The 26555-nt window shown below is 47.8% G+C and overlaps 1 protein-coding gene across 1 annotated transcript in view; it reads right to left on the bottom strand.

Moving 5' to 3' along the window:
• Positions 1-26555, bottom strand: part of LOC144762123 (cystine/glutamate transporter-like) — a 365267-nt gene that overhangs the window by 157143 nt on the left and 181569 nt on the right. The window contains exon 5 of the mRNA XM_078647254.1: positions 230-274. Coding sequence (XP_078503380.1) covers positions 230-274 — 45 coding nt within the window. The remainder of the gene's footprint in view (positions 1-229; positions 275-26555) is intronic.

Below are 26555 nucleotides of genomic sequence, written 5' to 3'. Positions count from 1 at the left end.
TTTCTTACACTCTTGCCAGCTCCCTGTCAAATTACCAACTATACCTGCCTTCCAGGTGATAAGGTTCCTTTTGTTTGACTATCAACACAACTTGTAAGGTCACAGTATTAAAACATTTCATCAAATATTAGGTATACATTTTAAGTGGTGTGAAATTATTCTTAACACTGATTGAAATAGTAAAAACATTCACTGTTATGATATTTTTAACATTATAAAATAAACTCACCGTTCTGGGTTTACAATCTCCTCGGTTACATAGCTTGGAAAAAACCTGACCAAATAAATGAGAAAGGTGTAAATATAAGTATAAGAGAGAGCAACTGAAGCATAGTGAATGAAGTTGTAATATAGGGAAGGGATGCTAGGCATGGCATGGCACAGAACTGGATCAAAGGAAACAAGATGCATGCTACATGTAATAAGTGATTAGGGCATAGTGCATGTAATAAGTGATTAGAAACAAAGAGATATGAAGAACAGACTGGTAGCTTAAATATTGTTTGTAAAGTATAGAAACCTGCTGGCTTGTTTGATTTTGTGTCATAACTGAAGATTACCTAAATTAATCCCAGCCACTTTGTCGGACAATTGATTTTGTCATTTACCACTGGTGTACAACAGCCTAAGGTACTATTGTCAGCAAAAGAATAACCTTAAGCAGTCAGTGGTTGGAGTAGGTTGTAGCATCTATGGTGCTCAAGATGACACAGTAGTTAGTCACAATGCATTTGACAGACATTTAGAGGTATCTGTTTTAAATGAATGATTGTAGAGGTATGGGAAGTAGCCTGACTGGATGTGTTGATGAAGATGGACGCTCATTGCTGAAGTTCAGCGGAGGTCAGGAGATAAAACGGGCCATTTCCAATGGGTCGGAGCCTCCCTTCCACAAGCATGTATTCCACTAAATCTGTTTTGAAAAATGGTGCATCTTCCTCTGTCGCTGCTCATAAACGTATCAAACACACACATCTTCTCGTGTAACATCTCCTACAACGAGCTTCTTCTAGAGGAAATAAGGGCGCTTAAACCGTAAATGGGGGAAACAAATCAAAACTTGGATAGGGAACGACCAGGTGCCGAAGAGAATCTTAGGGACTGTCTTGCAGCAATATTCAAGTGGATGAACAACAACCACTTGAAGTGCAACGCCGGAAAAACGGAAATTCTACCAATGGGTAAACTCAACCTTTTCTCCCCTACAGCATGCTGGCCACCAGATGCTGAAGTGCCACCTAACACAATTGCATCCGCCCGCAATTTGGGCGTTAAATTTGATGACCATCTATCTTTTAAACCCCAGGCTGTAGCTGTAGCAGGCATGTGCTTTCAAATTATCAAAGCAATCAGAAAGTTTTTTGACCTTCTGCCTTTATCTGCGAGAAAAACTGTCGCTGTAGCCTTAATCAATTCCAGGCTAGACTACTGTAATGGACTCTATGTCGGGGCAAATAAAATCGTCCTTCATAAATTACAGATGGTCCAAAATGCGGCAGCACGTCTCGTACTACGCCTGCCTCGTAAATCGTCAGCCTCAGCAGCCCTGAACACCTTACATTGGCTGCCAATAGGGAAAAGAGTTTTATTCAAACTTCTCTTAATCACCTTTAGGGCTTTCTACAAACGTGGCCCATCCTATCTTCAAAATGGGTTTAAAAGATACCATCCAGCGCGCTGTTTGAGATCTGCAAATCAGAACCTACTCACTTTGCCCCATTTCAAACTCGTCACTAAGGGTGGCAAATCCATCTTTGTATTGGGAACCAAAGCCTGGAACAAACTTCCCCTCTCCTTGCGATCTATTCCGCAAGAAGCCCTTTTTAGGAAGTCACTGAAAACTTGGATCTTCTCTCTGCCTGACGCCTCTTGCAGGACCTTAGTGTAATGTGTGTATAGAAACTAGGACATTCTTTTCCGTTTCCAACCGGTCCATCTGAGTTGGTGAGCGCCAAGATACTCCTTGGAGTGGAAGCTGCGCGATATAAATGTCATTTACATTACATTACATTACAACTTCAGAAACTGGATGATAAATGGACTTTAACTGATACTAGAGTCACTGAAGTGAAACACTGAGTTTTTTTTAAAGAGTTTATTGTATTTGGACAACTGTACACATCTGCATTGTGCCTACAACCCTGGGGCCGGCAGTCTGGAATATCAACAAACGATAATCAAACACACAGCTTGAACGCCGACATCCCGGGGGCCCGGCAGCAAATGTGAGTCAATTATAAATCTGTATGAAAGCATCTGTGGCGATAACAGTAAAATAAGTGACCAAAAATAATGTCAGGGTCCGTCCTACAAATATCACCCTACCAAGAACTAACAATTTTATATATATACCCTCCGCCCCCCACCCCATCTGCCAACATCCGCTCAATCTGTCCATGTCTGGTTCCATATTGCTTATCTGGTGACGTCTGATGGATGTCCCTTACCTCTGGTACCTGCAACACTATCCCTCATCCCGGGTCCAAAGGCGGCATCGAGATATCCCTATTGTACACCTTCACAACATTCCTCGTGCCCAATCCACCACCAAGTTATGCAGATCATGCAACAGTGCCAGAACAGTGATCAGCACCCCCCCGATTCCAACCATGTCACGTACGGTTCCCAAATATCTACTCGCCTGGATCGGCTGGGCATCAGCTCCCAATATCAGGTCAATTGATCCTTACAGTAAGTGACTGTATGTAGCCAACCAGTAACTGCGGGTGGCCGTGATCTCTTCCAGTGTATTTCCACTTGACGCTTGGCCATCAGTAGTAGCATTGACACCAACTTACGAGATCCCTTTGGGATTTCGTGGACATACCCCAATAGCGCCAACAATGGTGTGAGTTGTATGTGAACGGTGGTGATGTCTCCAATGTGTCTGATTACCTCTAGCCAAAATTGAGCCATCAGTCTACAGGACCATGCCAAGTGTGTGAACGTCGCATCCTGATGTCCACATCGCCAGCATGTCGTGTCTGTATATAGGCCCATACGGTACAGCTGTACCGGCGTGCGGTACACCCTATGTAGAAAGTTGAAGTGTATTAGTCGAAGCCTGTAGTTTGGTGACAAGTGCTCCAGTTGCGAGCAACAATATGTCCACTGTTTCTCTGTATTGATATTGCAGTATCACTTTCCCAGTCTGCCTTTGAAGTGTATGACGTTATGGGAGATGTCTTTTGTGAAGTGAAACACAGAGTTGGAGGCATACAAGAAGTTACTCAACATATTCACCATTATCAAGTTGAAGTAGCGCATCTCAAAAACATGCTGAAGATCTTGAAAATCATAACCACAGAAATAATCTTTGCATTTATGGATTGGCAGAGGGCTTAGAAGGTTTGGATCATATTGCATTTTTTCAAAACATTCTACTAAGGATGGACTGAACTCGCGGAGTTACATAAAAATTCAGCCAGATTCTGTGGGGTTCCACAAACCGGGGAAAAATATGCAACTTGCGCTACATTTTAGCATTGTCACGTTAGCATAGCTGAAATCAGTGCGAACTGCACCATGCGTTGTGCATGAATGCATAGTCATCCGAGTTGATTTTGCTGCCGCTTGAGTCGAAAAGCTACTCAAGCGACAGCAAATCTACTTGAATGGCAGCCCTCTGACCGTAAATTCAACATGTGGCGATTGGCGGAATTTGAACAGAACTCTGCATTAAAGAGTACTGCAAAGTAACAAAAATTCCACCAATTCCCTTACGTAACATTCCGCCCACCTCTGCTTTAATGAGCACATAGATTTGGTCATCATACTCTAGGTTCACCAACCTAAAGACCCAGAGGTGTTAGTCTCCTCTTTTTGGATTATACCGAAGTCCATATAGTTTTTCAAACACCTAATATTATATGTTGGATTTCTTGGTTGGGCAATAATCTCCATTTTCTCAAGATTTATCTCATTTTACTGCAAATCGAAGAAAGAGATTCCTTTCAATGTGACCTATTCTAAACTCCATGGAAGCCAGATGTAGTCTGTGACATCTGTGTCTGTTAAAAGTAACTTATAAGAACAAGACTACAATTTATGAGGATCCTGAATTACTACAGAAATTCTTAGATTTTTGCAGAGATGTACACATGCATTTGCTAACATCTTTTTCTTTTGCATGAATGAGCTCTGTCATTTATTATAATGTCATTGTGCTTTTATTACATACTTAGTGTTGACTCTAGTTTGACTTATACCCCTGTCCTATGGTTATTGTCTGCAACCTCATTATTTTCTTTGTCTTTCCTTAGGTCTGTCTCCTGTTGTTCTGATGTCCTCTATTGCCATCTTATTGGCCGTTTCCCTTTCTCAGACACGCTTTAGACCCTGATTGTGTCATCTTCTCCTCATGGATCTATCACCTCTGAATATTTGTCTGTTAATGAAAGTCTTCTTCAGGACTGAGAGACTGGTTACCACGAAAAATTTGAACGCCACCTCGGCAGCAAGGAATACTTGACTGAGGTCGTTAACTCAGATTGGGAAGAATTCTCCCCCCATAAAAATGTTTAACTCTGGATAATCCTTAGTCCATTAAATTCACCAGGGTCACATGTCTTATTCATGTATGGCACGGACCCACACAAGAAATTGAACGCTTGTCTCGAGTGCAGCAGCAGGCAGTTCCTTTGTTAACGTGTCCCCTCAAAAAGTCTTGCAGACATGAAGAAGACCTTCATTGAAATGCACTCCAGGATCAACACGAAGGTCGAAACACGGCGGCTCATATTTGAGTGTGGCCAAGCGCTATCATTAACCTTAAAGATTATATATTGATTTGCGCAATATCGGTGACATAAACCACAAAATCACCTCAAAATAGATAAAGTGCTCCGACCTCCACTAGAAAGGGCCGAACTGTACGCTTTGGACTGTTTAGCAGAGGGTTAAAACATGTTGCTACCCCATAGACTAACTGTAGAACACTATGCATGTTGTCTTGATGCTTTAATCACATGTTTAAACATTATTTTGATGTAATATGTCAGTTGTGTACGTTTGTTTTTCATTGACTTATTGGTATTGTATATATATCTAGCTGTGAGGGGGGGTTGCTAAGTGGCACAGGACCAAAATGGCCGCAGTGCAGTGAGGCTCTTGCTGCTTAGCAGCATTTTCCTGCCCACGAGTGACTGAATCCACCCAGAGGTCGTGCCGATTATTTGCGACACTCTCCGCACCCGATGATGCCAAAATAGGGGAGTAGATCGTGACAGCGCCCACAGATCTAGCAGCGTGGGGACGCCGGTGCAAACTACTGGACAGCACACCGGCATTCACTGGCAATTGAGCCCCCGGCCTGCACGTGGGAGCAGTGCTGCTCCAGAGTAATCGCACTGTAGCAGCGCGCAGCGCCACACAAGTAAGGCCGCTGTTTGATCCACCCTCTACGTAACATATTGTGCTTCCAGGCCTAGCAGAGGCAATATGCAACTGTGAATTTTTTTGAAAATTTGTTTTTTATTGACACATGTCACATGAAAAGACACAGTACATAGCATTCAATTTTGTCATAAGTATTACGCATTCCTTGTACATATCTGTATCATATCAGTATGGAACATTTTCTTTTTAAGTGGAACACCCCCATGAACTTTCCCCCCTCCCCGTTCCTCTCCCCTTCCGGCGCTTCTAATTCCCGCACTTCAATCATTATTAAATAAGTCAAAAATGAAACCTGGTCTAACCCACAATGGTCAACATACATTTTGTGTCTGCCGCATCCGTACTAGGAACTGTACTTAATTCCCTTCTAGTATGATCGTCACACTGTGCATCTAGAACTGCATACGTCCCCCTATGTATGAGGTAGTGTCATCCGGAATGCGTTCCATCCCCGCCCAACAAGACATATCACAGCCTAAGTGGCAGTTGTCGAATCATCAGATGTGTAGTCCTCACCGGACTCAAATGACCCCAGCAGTGCGTTCCACTCCAAAGATATCGGGTTTTTCCTAAGTCCCCTACGTTCCTCGCGCTGCAATGTCGCGCTTTCCACCTTCCCCCACCGTATCACCTCCGCCCTCCATACTTCCGGGTCTGGTGGTCTAGCCGATTTCCATTTCATTGTGATGGTGCGTTTAGCAAGTAGCAGGGCCAGGCCAGTGAAACGCGTGGCCACACTTTTCTTACGTTCCACCGGTCCCAACCCCAGTATAACATATTCCAATGCAGTGTAGGGCTTGGAGGGGGCCAGCTTAGTTAGAGTATCCTGCACTGACTTCCAATAATATCCTAATTTTGGGCAATCCCACATCATATGTAGCAAGCGCGCGTCATCCGCGCCACAGCGGGGGCATGTGTCAGCTGTGTTGGGAAACATGGCGTGTAATCGATGGAGTGTCAGGTACGCTCTATGTAGAAGCATAAGCTGTATACATTTAAATTTGGGGTTCCTTGATACTGCCTTCGGGAACTTAAGAATCCTCTCCCATTCATTGTCCCTAAGTGGTCTCCCCAGATCTTCCTCCCAACTATCTCGCAACGGTCGTAGTGTTATTGCTCTCCCTTCTCTAATGCCACTCGTGAGTCACTTAGTCAGGTGACTGCCAGTTCCCATCAGGTATTGCATTGTCAGTAGCGGGTTCGTACCAGGTTTCTCCCCTTGAGGCGCCTAGGTCAGTGCTATATAACGGCATATCCTTGCATGTGTTAAGAACGTTCCCCTTGGGGTGTGGTGTGTGTTTCTAAAGTCCTCAAAGGACATAACTCTGGCCCTCTGCGAAGAAGTCCCCTACCTGTGACACCCCTGCCTCATGCCATGTGGTGAGTGCCCTATTTGATAGCGTTCCCGATCTTAGGGGAAGTCCCAGAAGCAGTATCGTAGGTGCATAGGGAGTCGCAGACGAGGTGCACTTCACATCTTTCTTCCAATAGGTAACCGCTAGTTTCAGCAGTGGGGGCGCCGTATCTGGGACCTCCGCCCTTGGTAGCAACAAAGTATGAACCTTTCCTTTATTCCATTCCGCCTCTGACATGTCTATTTCATGTAAGTTGCGGCCCGCCAGCCAGTACGCCAACCACTGTATTTGGCAAGCATAGCTGTACGCCCGCATGTCCGGGACCCCCATTCCGCCCGCCGACGTGGGAAGCTGCAGCTTAGCTAGGCTAATTCGTCGCCTCCCCGTGCCCCACACCAGTTCCGTCAGCAAAGTATTTAACCTCGCAAACAATGAGTCTGGGACCTTGAATGACAAGCTCGTGAAATAATAAATAAGGCGGGGTAGGACCACCATTTTAGAGATGGCCACTCTGCCCGCCACTGACAATGGTAACGCAGTCCAGAACTGTATTTGCGATTTCAGTGTCGTAACTGCCCTTCCCAGGTTTCCATCTATCATGTCCCTCGCCTCCCTGTACACTTGGATGCCCAGGTAGCGGAACATTGTCTCTGCCATCTGGAAGGCTTGTGGCTCAAAGGGCAGTTGGGTGGTCGCCCCAGAGGCGGCGAAACAGAACCCGTATGATTTATTCTCATTGATGGTGTGACCCGACAGTGCCCTAAAGCTTTCAAAGAGTGCAGGGATGGGGTGCAGTTCTCCCCTTAAGTCATGCAGGTAAAGAACGATATCATCCGCATACGCCAATACTATGTGACTTGTCCCAGCCCTACGGATGCCTCTGCGTTGTGCCGATGTGCGGAGTTTGCATAGCAGTGGCTCCAGTGCTAGAATAAACAATAGCGGTGATAGCGGACATCCCTGCCTCATCCCTTTCGCTATGTCCAGCGGTTCTGAAATGCATATGTTTGTGCGGACCCGGGCCACCGGTCGAGTATATAGTAACCGGACCCATGTGATGTATTCGGGTGGAATTCCAAATTTCCGGAGTGTCGCTAACATATAATCCCATCTGAGGGAGTCAAATGCCTGCCTCAAATCCAGAGAGATACAGCCCTCCGTTCCCAACTGTACCTGCTCGCTGAGCATGAGTTGGCCAAGCCTCCGCAGGTTCATAGCCGTACTCCTGCCGGGCACAAAGCCACATTGGTCAGGGTGAATCAGTTGCGGGATATACTGAGCCAGTCTCGCCGCAAGAATTTTACTCAATATCTTATAATCCGTGTTGAGCAATGACAGAGGCCTATAGTTTGCAAGGTGCAGGCCGTTTCTTCCCGGCTTCAACAGTGAGACTATTAGTGCCTGCAACGTCGATTGTGATAGTCCCCCCGACTTCAGCGCTTCCTGATACATTACTTGTAGACGTGGAGCCAGCAAATCATTATAGGCCCCGTAGAACTCAGCCGGTAGGCCATCTGTTCCAGGGGTTTTGTTACGAGGGAGTGCAGTCATGGCCTGGCGTATCTCCGCAATTGAGATAGGGCGAGCTAATTCCTTACTCTGGTGTTCCTTAAGCCCCGGTATATTTAGCCCCTCCATGAACTCTTCAAATGCTAGTTCAGATAGTGGCGGGTGTGGGCCGTACAGTGTTGCATAGTAATCCCTGAAGGCATTATTAATGTCTAGTTGTGTCTCAACATGCGTTCCCTCTTTATCCAGAACTTCCAGAATGGGCACAGGTACCGGGTCATCCCGAACCATCCGGGCTAGCAGGAGTCCTGACCTTTCCGCCTGTGCATGCTGTCTGCTCTTGTATTCTCTACAGTCCAGCACCCGCAGCTCTTCTAGCAATTCAGCGTGCTGTATATTTGCCTGCTGTAGTGGTGTAAAGGGTATGTTCGTACCTGCAGCCTCGCTTTCAAGCAGTGCCAGACGCCCCTCTATGTCACGAAGCCTGTCCATCACAATATGTTTCATGCCCACTTTAGTGCTCATTGCTTCCCCTCTGATGTACAGCTTGAAGGCGTCCCACTCTATTTGTCTCGAGCTAGCCGTGCCTGCATTTGAGTGAAAATAGTTTGTGATTGCATCAGCTAGGGATGTTTGGAATACCGGGTCCTCCAGCAGCTCCGGCTGGAGTCGCCACGTCGGGATAGGTGTCGGGGCCTTCCCCCATTGTAGTGTAACCTCTACTGGATTGTGATCAGAAAGAGTCTTGCCCATGTGCTCCGCTAGTACTATTGCCCCAAGTAGTGGTGTAGTACAGAATACGTGATCAATTCTGGTGTGCAGCCTATGGGGTGGGGAGTAGAAAGTGTATTCCCTGTTCCTCAGATGTTTGCAGCGCCAAGCATCCTTCAAATCCCACCCCTCCGCCACCGCGCAAGCGCTTCTGCCTGTCGTCTGCTCTCAGTGTGTTGCATAGGTGGGTGCGATCTGTCTATAGAGATGTCCAGTACTGCATTGAAGTCTCCGCTTATAATCCAACGGTATTCAATCCAATCCGCCAATACCCCATTCATGACAGTCAGAAAGTCTGATTGGCCCGTGTTCGGGGCATAAACACTACCAATTACCACGGGGGAGCCATCCAACAACCCGTATACAAATGCATATCTGCCGTTTTTGTCCAACCTCTCCTCCAACAACTTAAATGGTACTGAGTTCCTGATCCATACCGCCGCCCCTCTAGAGAACACGGAGTATGAGGTAGCAAACAGCTGCCCCTTCCATTTCTTAAGGAGTTTCGCACCCTCTGCACTGTTTAGGTGGGTTTCCTGGAGGCAAGCTATCATTACATTCCTCCTGTTGAGCTGTGCTAAAATCCTGTGTCTCTTATGTATTGACCCCATACCTCGGACATTCCAGCTGCACAGTTTGTAGTTGTTAAGAGTCCCCATTGTGGTCTGCGGGAAGTACATGTGTTGGACTCCAGACCAGTATAAATGTGTTTTGTAAAGCCGGTAACTTCAGTGCCATAACCACTCGCAACCCCTTAACATCAAGGTCCCCAAGTGAAACCCCCTGAGGTCCAAACAGTGGTGCCCAACAGGGGCAAAGACAAAACTGGAACATGGCTATGCACTGGGGGTGTGTGTGCCACGCATCCTGCCCAAAGCCGGTTGGTGTTGCTTCAGCGTGTCTTAGTCAAGTTTGTCCTTCTCCCCCAGCCACCCAACCACCCCCCTTGCAAGTCTCATACGTTACCAATCGGAGTCCTCCAAACCCGTACTCATAAGTCGTGCGCCTCCTGGGCTGTAATCTTAGTAAAGAGTTGTATACTGTCAGCCGAGCCCGATCCCTCAGTGTGGGTACCGGAATGGCTGTCCGCAGTCAATGTATCCCTCGCATCGTGGGCAGCCAGCGCAGCCTCCGTCAGTCGGCCTACCGCAGCCGATTTCCCTGAGCGGACAGACCCTGCTCCTCCAGTTGCCGACGAGTCCTTTACGCGGCTTCCTTGTACAGTAGCGCGGTGACGATTCCCATTGCGCGAAGGTTGCATCCCCCCATCCTCCTCCAGCGGTTCCTGTGTAGCAGGTGGGGTCAGAGACACTTCCATCCATTCCGCCACCTCTTCTGGTGTATCAAAGAACAAGGACCTGTTGTCATGCATTATTTTGAGGCGGGCTGGAAACAACAGTGCGTATTTTAAATTCCTGTCTCGCAATTTTCGCTTGACTCCCAGGAATGTTGATCTAGCTCTCTGCACTGTCGGGGTAAAGTCCGGGTACACCGAGATAGTCTTGTCTTCATATCTCAGCGGCGCCTTCTCCCTTGCCACTCGCAGCACCGAGTCTCTGTCCCTATAGTTCAATAAACGTGCTATGAGTGGACGTGGCGGCGCTCCTGGTTTCGGCGGAATCGCAGGCATTCTGTGGGCTCTCTCCACACTGTAGAGTGGGGTAAGGTCCTGTGGGCCAACCACCTTCCTCAGCCAGTCTTTGACAAACTGCGTAGGATTCCTCCCCTCGCTTCGTTCCGGTATACCCAATATTCGCACATTATTGCGACGGGCCCGCCCTTCCGCGTCGTCCATCTTGTTCCAGAGTAGTTTAATATGTTTTTCCATGGACTCAATTTTCGTGGAGTGGTCTGTCTGTTGCGGTATTAGATCATCAAGGGCAATCCTGTGTTCCGAGACCTTCTCCGCCAGTTTGTTATGGTCAGCTCTGAGAAGCGAGAGGCCAGTCACCATGTTGTCCATCCTCAGTTCCAGCGCTTCTCTGGACGCCTTGATTTCGGCCAGGATAAGGTCCAATTTGGCGTCTTGCGAGCATTTGCCCGTTGGTGATATGAATTCCACGTTCGAGGACGCCAACGGGTCCTCGGATCCAGTGGATTGAATATCGGCTGTGGCGCCCTGGTCCTGTGCCTTCACTCTGTTCCTCCCCATTATATCCGTCAGCAGGTTGGCTGCGGCGATGTCCCTATTGCTCCCAGTGCAAGCTTCTGCGTTGCGTCGCCACAATGTTCACACTCACCAGCGTCGCAGTCGGTCGTATTGGTGCTCCGGAGCGTGTGGGTACAGGCTTATCCCCAGCTGTTAGGTTCACAGTTATTGTGAATAGCGTGTCCAGTGCCGCCCCTGTCCGACAGGCGTTCCGCTCACTGCAGGTTCCTTGCCAAGTCCCGGCACTCACCACCTCTATGCAACACCCCGCTCCTGGGGCCCTCACGTTTGGCAAGCTGCTAACTGTTAGAAGTACTCTGCCTGATTACACCAGTCGAAAGTGGCACATGCAATGTTCCCTCCTCCTGTGTTGGCCAGCAAGGTAGAACAGGTCTCCCCAGTCCAGTGTTATTCACGTTTCCACCTAGTGCACTATTCCTTGCCTCTTGTATGGGGCGCCCGGCAGCTCCTCCCAAGCTGCCCGCTCGGTCTTTATCAGCCCTCTTTCAGGCCAGCGTTGTCTTGCAGCCGGCGCAATGAGCCCAAAATGGCGCCCATACTTCCTGCTCAGCCGCGAAGTCTGTGTAGCGTTGCCAATCCAGCCTCGGGACTCCCAGACAATCACCTGCTTGTATTTAGCGAACCTTTGGCTCCCTCCGCAGCTCTCAGTGGGTCGGTGAGTCCTCCGACCACTCGTATGATCACCGCCGCCACTCCGCTCAGTGGGGCCGCTTATTGCTGCGCCTCCATCCGCTCGGGTGCTCACGCCGCCGTTCCCAGGAGCACCGCCAGTCTTGCATAGGTTCTTACCCTATGTGCGTGTCTTCTTCCTGTCCGCGTCTTCCCGCAGTGGCCACCGTTCCTCTCATGAGTGTCGCCCTGCGCAGCTGTCCCCGGCTCAATGCAGGAGTCCAGGCGCGCGCCGCGGCCGGCCCGCCCCACAACTCCAGTCCGCGGTCCGTCGTAAGATGTCAGGCCCTGCTCGAGCCAGGTGCCATGCTCGCCTCACCGCGGAGTCCGGGACCCGCAGGTGCCACCGAGTGTTTGTGGCAGCCACTCCGATTGTGGGGAGTAGTTGGGCGGCCAGGGAAGGCTTGAAGTCAGGATATTTCGCTAATTTAATCGGGCAGTGGACGGAGCTCTTCTAGAACTCATCCGCCATGCTCGGTTCGTGGCCACTCCCCGCAATATGCAACTGTGAAACGGGGAGCCTGGGGAAGACCATTGCCAGAACTCACTTGAGGCAGCTCTACCTGCTGCAGCGATCTTGCGTGATACCACGACCTCTAAACATAGAAACAGAAGGCCTGGCCTCAGCGATAATCTTTAAATGTGTGCCTGCTGAGCGCTGGTGCAGACGCTTACTGCACAGTAAAGCCTCACCATATCCCGAAGGCTCTATTACTTGCTACAGCCCTAATGACTGTAGCGAGCCATTTGGACAGTATAATACCCCCTGCTTTGCCATTAACCATGCGCCCCATATAGAGTGGGATCATTCCATATAGTGCTGACCTGCAGTGTTTCACACTTGACAAAGAACTTCATCTATTGCAGCCTCGTAGATGCGCATACAGCTTGGAGCCTGAAGTGGAGAGTGCTGAGCACTGGGGCTTGGGTCACTCCCTCAGACTTTGTGGTTGTAGCATGCACACTCTCTTCTAGCTGGGTGATTGACCACACAGTGCACCCCAACACAACTATAATAAATTGACTCCACTTAACAGCACAGATTGAAATAAATAAATACAGTGGCAAGATCCTGGCACACTAGAAGACATCTGCTAAATAGCTAAACCACAGACCTGTTGTCACTTTGGGATGCTAAATCCTCTTACGCCGCTTGAGAAACGCTGAATCAACGATCACATCGGCACGCGCACTTGGGAATTTGATTTGCGCACAGCAATATCGCGTTGAGCCCATCATGGCAAAAACGGAGGGCAAGCAATCAAAGCTTCCCTTCAAAGCCAGAAAAACTGTCATACGGTCTAGTGTGGAAGAACTAGATAACGCAGGTTCAGAGCGGACACGAGACCCAGAGATCTCCCGGGAAGATGATGTCAAAGTCCTCTTGCTCGCAATGCAGCATAGCTTCACCTCTATAGAGTCCAAAATGGAATCCATGAATGCCCGAATGGACTCCATAGTTCATAAGTTATACAAGCATGAGGCAAGAATCGTGGAAGTGGAGAAGCGCATTTCGGACGGCGAAGACGACACGACTCAAATGCCGGAGCATTTAGCTCAAATGGATAAGGTAGTTAAAGTAATCGCCGCCAAAATGAGGATTTAGAAGAGTGCAGTAGCCGTGATAATGTATGTATTATTGGACTTCCAGAAAGTACCAATACTGGTAAGATGGAGGAATTCTCAAACGTCTACTGCACGGAACATTCGGTAATGAAGCCTTCTCGCAGCACCTGACAATAGAAAGGGCGCGTCACTCATTGGGCCCCAAACCTCCCCCTGGAAGCCATCCGCACCCGATCATTGCTCGTTTCCTCAACTTTCAAAGCTGTGACATGGCTTTGAAACTGGCCAGAGAGAAAAGACATCTGAACTTCGAGGACAATGACTTTACCACATACATGACTTCACTTCTGTAGTGCAAGAGGCGAGACGGAAATTCATTCCAGTAACCTGAAATTAGGCAAAGCACAAATTCAGTATGCATTACTATATATCCAGCGTGCCTGCGTGTTATTCATCAGGGCAAACAACACTTCTTTTTTAACGTGCAACAGGTGGTGGACTTCCTTAAAAGAATCAAAAGGCAGAACTCTCCTCACACGTGGCAGGAAACTCCATCCAGATCAACATCTCCTGTATCAGAATGTGATAAGAGATTTGTAACCCTCAGAGCTGTTGTGTGACTATACAGACATCTGAAGTCTTTAATCACTCTTATGAGCAAAAAGAATGCCACTCCACTTCAGGATGACTTGCCTGACTGAACACCCAACACGCATTGGGCTTGGACAGCATTGATGCAACACTACGCTCAGATAAGCGGATTGGGTGGCAGGGTGGCAGAGAGTGAATAAATACTGTAATACGCGGGACCAAACATGAACAATGATGGGCTACCCTCTTCCCCCATCCCAGACTAGGGCTGATCTACTCCTTCTTCTAGTGGGAAGAAAAAACTTATCTGCTCCCAATTGTACCCCACCCCCAGGCGTTCCTCATACAATTTGGGACTTTAACAGTTGCATGACTAGTTCTGTTGTATAGGAGGTGCGTGGGCAAACAAATACTGGTATGGTTGGGTAGCTGTTGTGGGAGGGGGAGGGATTGGAAATGTTATTTCGTATTTTAGTAAGATATAGCTTGACCTGGATAGATTTGTTCATACATGCACAGGGCACCTCAGACAGTGCAAGATCTACACTTTCTTGTAGCACTCATCTGATACTTTCCATATGCCTCAAGATGCCGAAACTTTAAAAATATGAATATGGAATGTCAGGGGCCTGGGAGACCCATGTAAACCCAGGCAGATACTGGCATACCTAGATAGACACCAAGTACACATTTCTGTGTTCCAGGAAACACACTTCGAAACAAAACATCCCCCCGTGTTTGCTAGCAAATGAGCCATGCACAGAGTATTCTCCTCATATCCTTCATACTCTAGGGGCACGGCGATCATGATGAAGAGAAGCTCTCCGTTCATCATGGAAAGTATGGCGTATGACACAAAAGGGAAATACTGCATGATGTGGGGTAGGCTGGAGTCACAATCTGTTAAGTTAGTGTGCTGCTATGGCCCAAATGTAGATGATCCAGAAATCTATACTACACTTTGGGGTAGAATTCTTGAAATAGGTTCCACACCTGTAATATGGGGAAGATATTTTAATAGGGTTATAAACCCACACCACTACACTAAGACCCATGGTATTTTGTCCAATATGTATGTATTGTAATTATGTATTGTGTTCTTATATAGCGCTGCTATCACACTACGGGTATCTTGGCGCTCAGACAAGAATTAACGATTATACCTACAGTTCCAGATTAGAAAAGATAAACTAGCCCCTAGGGAATAGTAAGGTCTTCAACTCCTTCCTGAATTTCAGCAGGCAGCTAGCTACCCTAAGGCCCTGTGGCAGGCCATTCCATAATTGTCCAGCTGCCACACTGAAAGCCCTGCCCCCCATTCCGCACCGTTTGAATCTGGGGACCAGGACTAGGCCAGTGTTAGCAGACCGCAGTTGTCTAGGGGGCTCGTACCAATTGAATTTATCCTGCAGTGGTAAAGGTCCCTGTCCATGAACCGCCCTAAAGACGATGCATAGTGATTTAAAGCTGACCCGTTCTTTAATTGGTAACCAGTGAAGGTCTCTCAGTGCCAAGGATGTTGAGGAGCTCCATGGTCTGTTTAGAGCCACCTTAGCTGCCGCTGACTGCACCCTTTGGAGCCTTGATAATGGTCTCTTAGATGCATGGAGGTATATATTTATCCAGAGAAAAAGGAAGGGACACATTACACAACAATGCATTCAACCTGGGCTAGGTTGGACTTTTGGGTAGTCCCCTGGGGTACTGGGCCATGTATAGTTAATGCTGAACATCTGGTCTGGTCTTCACAGCATTACGTTGTATGTATGAGTGTTTATCGCAATAGTGCACGCTGGGATTTATAGTTTTTATGATTATGCATAGTGTTCGAACACCAAGGTGTTTTCTTTAAAAGCACACAAGGGGGCGGAGTGCATATGTTTTATAAGTTGACGTCAATAACGGGCCGACATGTGGAAACTCTATGGCAGCTATGGCGCAGGCCGAGCGGCTTGATGAAAACGAAGCAAGCAGGTATGGGTGTCAGCGCAAACATTACGAGAGTAAAAGTATAAGTTTAAACAGTAATTATTCTTGTATTATGTGTACAATAATGGGAGTGTCCCCATCTTACAAGGGAAGATAGAGTATATATAGGTGATGAGAAGCACAACGAGGGCTCACGCTCAGATATGTTTATAGTTTGGGATAAACACACTTAGTAGATGATGGGGTAATAAGGTCACCTAACTTGAACGGAGAGAAATGTGTTCGACAGAACGTACCATATGTAAAGAGGGTGGCATTATTTAAATTAAAGTTTTGTGTGGGAGTAATCACGTGATGTAAGTTTCACAAAGTATTTCATTTGCAAATGATGTTTTTAAGACCTGAGTGAATCTCATGTAGCTGAAACGGTGATGATAATATGTATTGTTGATAACTTTGCAATCAGAAACTGATGGTTTGTTCTGAATTGATTAAATTGCAGTGACCCCTGACGAAGGGCTGATGTCATAGCCCGAAATGCATTGGGTTTATGATAAAAAGAAATGCTGCTTCGAACTACCTGTGGTACTTGGATCTTATTTCGGAAGAGGCCTGGATGGGCACACGAAAATATGAGAAGTTTCCAAAGTACATTTTTGTCACGCATGTGGATTTGAATGTGAATAACTTCAGATAAAACGCGGATTATAATGGACAAACTTTTGTATAATGCAAAATGGGGACAAGTTGTGGATTTGATATCCATTCAAGCAGTGCATCTGGGAGTGGAGCGTCGACCCGGCGCTCCCCACTTTCATGAACATCTGGTCTGGACATATTCTGATCACGCCCCGGTTTGCTTGACATTATCCCCTCCAGAGCTATGGCTCCCAGAAGATGTAGACTGATTCCAGAAACACTCCTAGAAATGGTTTTTAAGTCTGAAATGGGACAATAAATTACAGATTTTTTCCAAAGGAATGTAGGCACTGTCACACTTATAGGTATAGTATGGGAGGGCTTCAAGGTCATAATACGTGGCTTTTGCATGGTCACGAGTTTCGGAGTCCTGCGAGACATACAGCAATACTTGCATCGCTTGGAGGGAGAGCTTAAACAACTGGAAGGAGAAATGGGGAATTATATAAATGGCACGCTCCAGGCAACCTTCAGGGACACACTCTCGGAATATAAAGTTACTTTAGAAAGGGAGACCCACTTCAGGGGGAAATATGTCACGGCGCGTAGGTACGGCGAAGGTGAACGACCAGGCAAAGTCCTGGCGGAACGGATCCATAAACCCTGCTTTTCCAATTATGTTGTGGAATTAAACGATGATGCTGGGATGAGACATAGAGGCATCATAGCAATACTAGACACTTTCACTGCATATTATACAAATTTGTCCAGTACTCGTAGGCATCTCCCACTAGACCTTTCTAACTATCTGAAGGATGTAGCTATTGGTTGGTTAGGGGACACGCGGAGAGAATTCCTTGCAGCACCATTTGAGGCGGATGAGATACATACTGCCATCATGCAGATGAAATCTGGTAAAGCCCCAGGGTCCGATGACCTTCCAATAGACTTTTACAAAACCTATATAGATCACTTGATCCCTATACTAAAGGAAGTCTATGAAGAAGCCCAAGAAACAGGCATTCTCCCGAGCTCTATGAGGGAAGCCCTCATTACCTTTCTCTTAAAACCGAACAAACCAGCAGATTCATGCAATACCTACAGACCGCTGTCCTTAATTATTTAAGACGCCAAAATACTTTCTAAAAGGCTTGCTAATAGGTTGAGCCTGCTGATGGAGAAACTAGTGGTGCCTGATCAGGCGGGGTTCATTCCAGGGAGAGCAACATCCATAATCTTCGTACCTTATTCTCTATCCTGCATATTGTGGACTCCAATTTGTCACTTGCAGCGGTCTTTTTAGATGCCACGAAGGCCTTTAATTTGTTCGAATGGGACTATTATTCAACATATTGCAACGTATGGGTATCCCCAAAGGATTCTTGACATGGATATGTTTACTGTACAACTCACTAGTAGCCAAAGTCCGGGTTAATGGCCTGGTCTCTTCACCATTCTCTGTTACGCGAGGCAGGGATGCCCACTTTCCCCGCTTCTCTTTTCTCTTGCAATCAAGCCACTTGTGGCCAAAGTGAGACAGCATCATCAAGATAAAGCTCTACTGCGCCAAATGCGCCCAATACTCATCTCCCTATACGCAGATGATATTACACTGTGTATCAGAAGCCCTCATGAGAATCTAAATCCCATATTGCGTGAGTTTGGCCGTTTTGGGGAATTGTCAGGAATACATATACATTGGAAGAAATCCAAGATCTTCCCCCGAACCACAACCACGATACCATTTGACCCTGACTTCCCAATAGAATGGTGTGGCACCCAGGTGAAATATCTGGGGATCTATATCTCTTCGGATCGGGAGGAACTAATGCGCTTAAACTATGGAAGAACCTTAGAACACATCACTAGCTGTGTCATGAGATGGGTCACTCTTCCCCTATCTATGGAGGGGAAGAGTGACCCCTCTCTAATAAAGATGGTTATTCTCCCAAAGGTTTTGTATTTATTCATGAACATCCCATTTGACCCGGGTAGACATTTTTTGAAGCTCTTCACACCGAAATGATTAGATTAATATGGGGTGGCAAACAACCCAGATTGAAGTGGTGTTGGAAGCCGGAGTCCCCGTCCCGCACCACTGTCACCAAATACACAACCCAGGACTCCACACTCAACGTTAGGCCATGTAAGGACACCATTTGAGATAGCCCTGCTCACCCCCCAGTAGCTTGGCACGAGCAGCCAGCCCTATCTCCAAGGCACGTGTGTACAGTATGTGCAACCACGCCCACAGCAACCCACTGGTGACACAACAAATGGACTCCACACAAGTTTGATTAAAAGAGTATAAACTTTATATAAAAAGATATATGATCAGACTACACAATACAAAAGCCAACATATAATAAAAGGATAATATGTGTAACGTTTCACCACGGTACCTTGCAATGGAAGAAATAATGCAATGCGTACCGCTATAATCATGTACTGTGCAATGAAGGAATAATGCAATGCATCATACCCTAATCACGTACTTTGCAATGAAGAAATAATGCAATGCGCACCGCTACAATCATGTACTTTGCAATTAAGGAATAATGCAATGCATAGCTACAGTCATGTACTTTGCAATGAAGAAATAAGGCAATGCTGGCCAATGCAATCCTGTACTATACAATGGAGAAATAATGCAATGCATAGCGCTACAATCGTGTACTTCGTTATGTATAAATAATGTCAGGCATCATAAGACAGTCCAGCAGTTCGTTAGCAGCAATATTGGCAAAGTGTATTACGACAATCAGCCTCTTCGATAACCGTTGTTCCCCCACACGTGTCCACAATGACATAAAGTGCAGCTTCTCACTATGGCCCCAGTACTGCCACTCCGTTAGTCAGTACGGGCCTCAATCTGAGCCAAAGCAAAGGCTCACTTCACCAAAAGGTCTGAGAGGCTGATAGAGTGTCCCCTCGAACCCGCACCCACCCAGGTTCGCTGAAGGAGAAGAGGAGAGTGGGGTGCGACCCCACTCTCCTCTTCTCCTTCAGCGAACTGGGCCTTCCGTGCAGAACTATCTCAAAGGCCCTCAGTGGCTCGGCCTGGCAGCTCAACTCCTCTGGGGATGCCGGGGCGCGACTGTTAGGAAGGTCTCAGGCGACCGCAGGACACGCGTACCCCACGCCTCTGAGAATACATTACTGCGGGTGCACGTTCACCACAGCACCCTTCGGGTCTCCTCTGGCACAAAGCCACACACACAGAGCTGATGAAACTTCACGTCGACTCCGAGGTCACGTTCACCAGGCACTCCTTCCTCTGGTCTCAGTTGGCACCAAGACACGCACACTGCGCTGCAGAGACTCACTTACTTCCGGTGCACACGATGATCAGCCGATCACCTCCACAGTTCCAGGTTGCACCAAAGCACGCACACTGCTTCACTGAGACTTACTTCAACTCCGGTGCCCCGATATCCAGGCGCTCTTCACCAACACCTTCGGCTTCCCTATGACTCACTCACCATGACTCAGCCTCACTCCTCCTGCAGTGCAATCGATGACCAGGCGCTCTTCACCAGCGTCTTTGGTGTACCCCGACATGCACCTTGCGCGTCTGAGACTCACTCCACTTCCGATGCACATGTTGACCAGGCACTCCTCACCAATGTCTCCTGTGCCCCAAAACGCATCTTGCGCGTCCGAGACTCCCTTCACCTCCGGTGCACACTCTGACCAGGCGCTCTTCACCAGCGCCTGAGGTGCATCACGACACGCTCCCAGCGCGTCCGAGACTCGCTTCAACTTCAATGCACACATTGACCAGGCACTCTTCACCAACATCTGTGCACCATGACACGCTCCCAGCGCATCCGAGTCTCACTTCTCCTCCGTTCATCCAACATCACAGGGCACACCTTCCGAGGGTCTCAAGCTGCCACAACCCGCACCCACCGAGTCACTTGAAACCTCTCCAGAAACTTTTATGTTCCTGTGTTTCCAAACAGAGAACCAGCTCACCCCCGGCTCTTGGGGTTACAAGACACAGCACAAAGCACAGTCTTCTTCAAGCAGGGGGACCCATCGTACACAGCTCAGTCTCACCAGCCTCTTCCTTGGTTAAAACAGCAAGCTACAGACCAGCCCCAGATTACAAAGCAAGGGTTTGTCCTTCCCAGCAGTTTCTTCAGTTTTTCTTTCTTTAGCAGAGGTTCCTCTTGACCACAAAATGGGTCTAAGCCTTTTCAGTCTTAATCCATTTCTATTCTAATGTTCAGGGGCCTCAGCTCTCATAGTTATATCCCTAAATGTCTTTGAAGTTCATTGTGCTCAGGGGTCCCTGACCCCTGCCTAAATCAATTCTGGGTATCTCCCTCCCAGTGTCACCTTTATCCTTTGATACTGGGGTCTGGATCCTTAATCACTCAGCAGGAGATGGGCCAATTGGTTTATAGCACCAGCCAGGCCTTTTCAACTCCCGGACTTCTCCTCCTCCTACTCTCCAGATGCAGGGCAGCCTGGTGCCATCTCAACGCCTCCCTGGGTCAGGACCTCTCCCAGCTCCTATCACCTATCAGATCCAGACAGTCAATCCACATTCAGCAGAGACACACAGAAATGCTTATAGCACAAAACTCAGCCACTTTCTAAAAGAGTGGTTTCTGAACACACAGTGACCAAACCACTTTCATAGAAAGATGTGTTATGACACTGTGAGTTCATACATACTAAACTTCACGTCTTCATTTTAAACTTATAGGAAGGAAACTAGACTAACAAACACAACACCCAGCCTCCCCCATTCTGCCCTTTGGGCAGGATGGCCTTTCAGCAGTGAAAAACGAAATGGAGTGTTTTTCACTGTCAGGACATAACACACACCTTAATATATGTACTGCTTTTTACTTACACTGCACCCTGCCCAGGGGTTACCCTGGACCTACCACAGGGGTGCCCACTGTGTACGCAAAAGGGAAAGTAAGGCCTGACAAGTTGTCAGGACAACATGCTAATTGAGCAAACTGTGTGCATGCCCTACACTGCAGGCCTGAGTTCCTTTCTCCACGCACCTTTACATTACTAGCCCTGGCACACACAGTGCACATCACTAGGGAATTTACTAGTAAGGCAAACATACCAATCATGGCCAACCAATTACCATTACACTTTACACAGTAGCAAAGTACAGAGAACCTCTAAATTGACAACTCTATGTCAGGAAAATGGTCTAGGGGGAAAGCAAAAAGTTTAGGGAACTTTAGCCAAAAAGGCCAAGTCCTACAAGCGGGATGTGCTCACTAGGCCCTATTCTCAAGGAGGGTTCAATGTTCCAGATCTGGAACTTTACAATATCTGCGCGCAAGCCCACTATGCCCAATACTGGTTCCACCTACCTACGTACATGCAGCAAGTAGCAGTGTAACAATGTCTGGCAGATCCCATACCCTTGGAGGGAGTCATACTGTGCACACCTCAACCCCGAGAAACCGGCCCTACAGCGGTCACATGCACAGTGAAAACGTTGCAGTATATAGCCATGCGCATGCTGGGGAGACTTATATTTGAAAGGGAGGTTTGGCACATTGCAACAGATGTTCCCTACATCCACATGCTCTACCATGGACATATTCTTATATGTCAACGTGCAGCAGGGCATTAAAGAACACATGCCATCATATCCACAAGAACCAAAAATGCTTACTCCACTACATACCCTGTTACTAAATGGGGCAGCTTTACATGTGGTGTCTACGCTATACCATAACTTATACAGCAATCAAACCCTGGTACGATGTGATAAAGGGGAGAAATGGGACAAGCAATAACAGAGAAACAGTGGCTTTACTGCTGTAAACAGACAGAGCAGGTATCATCCAGTTGTCACTCACATATTATACATTATAAGTTCTTACACAGCATATATCATACACCTGTTAAAATGTATAGGCACAGACTGCAGGATAACAACTGTTGTGACAGGTGTTGGATGGTAAAGGCAGACTTTTTACACCTCGCTTGGAATTGCCCCAGCATCAGAGAATATTAGAAGCAAGTGTTTGAAGCATTGCTACAGATGGCGTCACCCCTGACTCGGGTTTCGCCACTAACTGCTCTCCTGAACTACACAGAGGCTGTAGAGGTAGGGTACCGACGATTGACTTCCTTAGGGCTGATACTGGCCAAGTGAATAATAGCATGTAGATGGGGATGGGACAGAGCTCCTAAAGTCAAGGATTGGATTAAAGACATGCTATTTTGACAGGATCAAACACCTGTCTATGCGGAATTGCTGCCATTAGCCTCGTGGCCCAGGGACATATGGGATCCCCTCAAAACATATCTCCTCACACACCCAATTGACACACCAAATAATACATAAATACGCTAATGTATATTATTTGGACATGACCCTCACACGAATAAAGATTTGGGGGAATGGTGAAGATGATGGGATGGTCCTGAATGTAATATTTATATTCCAGGGAGAGGTGTGGCGCCGCGGCCAGGGCGACTGACGCTGGAATCTGGGGATCAGGGTTCGATCCCCGGCTCCGGCTGCAGGTTAGCCCAGCACCATGCGACTCTGGGCAATAGCTTGCTTAATCTTCCCGACGGCCCCCAGCGCCTAGAGACCCTAACGGGTGATTGTGCGCTATACAAATGTGGATTATTATTATTATTATCATTCCAATATTACAAACATCTAATGTGTTTAACTAGTGCATGCGAGTAAATGTCCTCTTTCTTGCATGGTATGCCCCCACTATTTGCTTAATTGCTCATGTTCCTTGACTGAGTGTGCCCTGGGCTCCTGCTAATCAGGTACCCAGGGCCTATGCTCCTTCCCTAAAATTGTATTGAAGCCTAAAACCCAAATGGCATCTCTGGCCACATGTCAGCCCCTGGTAAATGGTACCACAGGTACCCATGTCACTGCGACCAGAGAAGGCCTCCAAGGGCTGCAGCCTTTATTGTGCCACCCTAAAAGGCCTTGTACCCTGACACACTCACACTGCCTTTGCAGGCTGCATGTCTTGGTGCAGAACAAAGTGAAGTGTCGACATGGCACACATCCCTGTATGCCATATCCACAAACCACTCCCCTGGCATACATCAGTCACCCCTCTGGCAGGGTACACTATACCAGTGGCGAGGGAACAGGTGCATGGCCCCTACAGCACCCAAGTCCATTCTTGGGCATTGTAAGTGCAGTGCTGCCAGTAAAAGAATATGGTGCTGGGAGTGTGTCAGTATGAACTCCACAACACCATAATGGCTACACTGAAGACTGGGAAGTTTGGTATCAAACTTCTCAGCACATTAAAACCACACTGATGCCAGTGTGGGATTTAATGTAAAATGTACAACAGAGGGCATCTTAGAGACGCCCTCTGACACTCGACCAACTTCTAGTGACCCGACTGAGCGGCTGCTTAGCCTTCCACAAACAGACATGTTTCTGGACCCCAGGGTCGAGAGCCTGCTGGTCTCGGGGGCCTGAAACAATGCACATCCTGGAATGAGGTGCCAAGCCTCCTCCCCCAGGATGGGCAGGGATCATGAAGGGGAATCTTCAAAGGCATGCCGCCTATGTGAGCCTGTCTGGAGCATTTGCTGATTTCAGCAATTGGTCCCCACTGGTTCTACCCCCCCACTTTCGGCAGGAAAACCGGTGGGAAAAACAAGTGAGGGAAAGAGGTGTGCCCACCTCTGCCAACTTCACCCCTGGTGAAGCACAACTCTGAGTCCCCGCCATCTTGAGGATGGGGTGACCTAGCCAACCAGGGACAGGGTCCTGCCCCCTTCCCACTGGAGGGTGGCACGATAGGGGGTGTACCCACCCCAGGGAAGGGACCCATTGGTCCCTGCATTTCACCTATCCGTAACACCCCTAAAACTAGAATTTAGGGGGCACCCTGAACCTAGCTTTCTGAGATCCAGACTGACAAGAAGAAGAAAAGAAGAAGAAGGGATGATTAGCCGTGCAGCCAGCTAACAAGAGGGAGACATCCACTGACTTGGCCCCAGCCCTACAGGTCTGTCTCCCCTGCAACCTGCGAAATCCCGGTGTGTCCTGCAGCCAGCAGCCTCGAAAATCCTGGAGGACCTGCCTGCCTTCACTTTCAAAGACTGCGTCCCTCTGGCAGCAGCCGGAGACCATGAATCCGGCCCACTCTACACCCGCCAAACCCGGCCCGAGCTCGAGTGGAAAAACACCACAAGGAGTTCACCCTGGTGATCCTGACCCAAGATCCGGCGGCCCCTGACCTGCCTCAAGCCACCAGCTGATGCCTGCAGCCTAAATCCGGAAGGCCCCCCTGACCGCGACCGGAGCTGGTAGAAATATCCGACCCCAAAAGGCAACCCTGCACACGACACCCCACGGCCTTGTGTGCTCAAACTGACAGGCCTAACCAACCCTTAACTTCACAACTTACCTCTCCAAGTGGTGGTCGCACCCAGAAGTCCTTTGTCTCCTGCCCTGCAGTGCTTTTGCAAAGCAGAGGTTCTCCATAGAAAACAACAGGGCGCCCGATGTCAAAACAGCTCTCTGCAACCGGCCGCCTCAGTGCCGCTGAGGTTGCACCTTTTGTGCTACTTTGTTACCCCATTTGCCCTGATCTTAACCCTAGGAGCTTTGCTACCACAACCCAGTGGCCTGCTTGCCTGCAGCCACCAACCGGATGCCCCCTATCCCCCATTGGATAACATCGGGCCTCTACAGTCTGTACCCGGTCCCGCTGAGGGTGCAACAACAGTGCATCACTGACCCTGTGGGACCCCTGAGTCTAACCCCAGAACCTTAACTCCCACAGTCGATTGCTTACCTGTGAACTGTTAACCTGTTTTTCCTCCATAGGATAACATTGAAATTTTTCTTACAAAAAGTTTCTTAGTGTGGAGTTTTGAAATCTAAAAATATTCTTTAAAAATTGCACAAATAACCAAAACGTATTTACTTACCTGTTTGCAGGAAATGTCCCAGTGCTGAATCTAGGAATCCAGCACTGAGTTAGAAAAGTAACTAAAAAATAAACTTTTATTTATTTAATTTTTTTTAGTTTTCAAAAACCTTTATTGATGTTGAGAGTAGTTGACCACAGCATGATGCCTACATTCCCTAGGCGGGCCGGCAACGCAAAGTAGTATTCTGTAAAGCATTATAGGCGGGGATAAGGTACACAGCAAGCCGCCTACAACCACAACAAGCCGGCTGCCGTCAGGTGGGACAATTTTGGTTAGTAGCATTAAAAGATCCTGAACATTTTGATCTAGAACCAGATGAGAAAACAACATTACCACTTTAAGCAAGTTTAAGAGAAGACACCCATTTATGATGAATCATGCTGAACAGATGATCTAGTACGTGATTTTATCCTATACTCTGTCGCCTTTTTGGTCGTTATACCCTGGCCTAAGGGAAATCCCACATGCATCATCTCACATCTCTGTCGTGTATCCCATTGTCGCCAGTGCGAGGCTCAGTGGCTGTGTCTGCGGCGGTGGTGTGCTCCAGGAGGTAGGTTTGAAGGAGAGCCCATATATCGGGTGGATGGGAGGAAGGCGGTAGGAATTCAGCATGAATGTGTAATTGCTCTTGACAATAGATAAGATCTTGTAGCCAATCTTTGAACCCGGGGACTCTCCCCCTTCCCCACCTACAGGCGATCCACCTCTTGGCAAGAAGGAGCTCTAGGGAAACATACGGTCGCACCTTGGTGGCCAGCGGCTCAGTGTATCCCAGAAGTGTGGTTAGGGGGTCATCAGAAATATGTAGCCCAGTCATTTGATCAAGTGCTAGCTTCGTATGGGCGGGCAATCTCAAGCTAGGTGCCGGAAGTCTGCTACCTCACCACCACAACAATCGCACCGGTCGTTGTCGTGAAAGTGCAGATGGTGCAAGCGTGCAGGTGTGTAATACAGGCGTTGAATGTACTTGTAGTTAATGACTGCTGGCGGAGATATTTCCAGTTTGGCGACAGCAGAAGGACCATTGGTCT

The sequence above is a fragment of the Lissotriton helveticus genome, chromosome 1_1, assembly GCF_964261635.1.
Source record: "Lissotriton helveticus chromosome 1_1, aLisHel1.1, whole genome shotgun sequence".
NCBI classification, from domain to species: Eukaryota; Metazoa; Chordata; class Amphibia; order Caudata; family Salamandridae; genus Lissotriton; species Lissotriton helveticus.
This window is presented reverse-complemented; position numbering and strand designations above follow the sequence as displayed.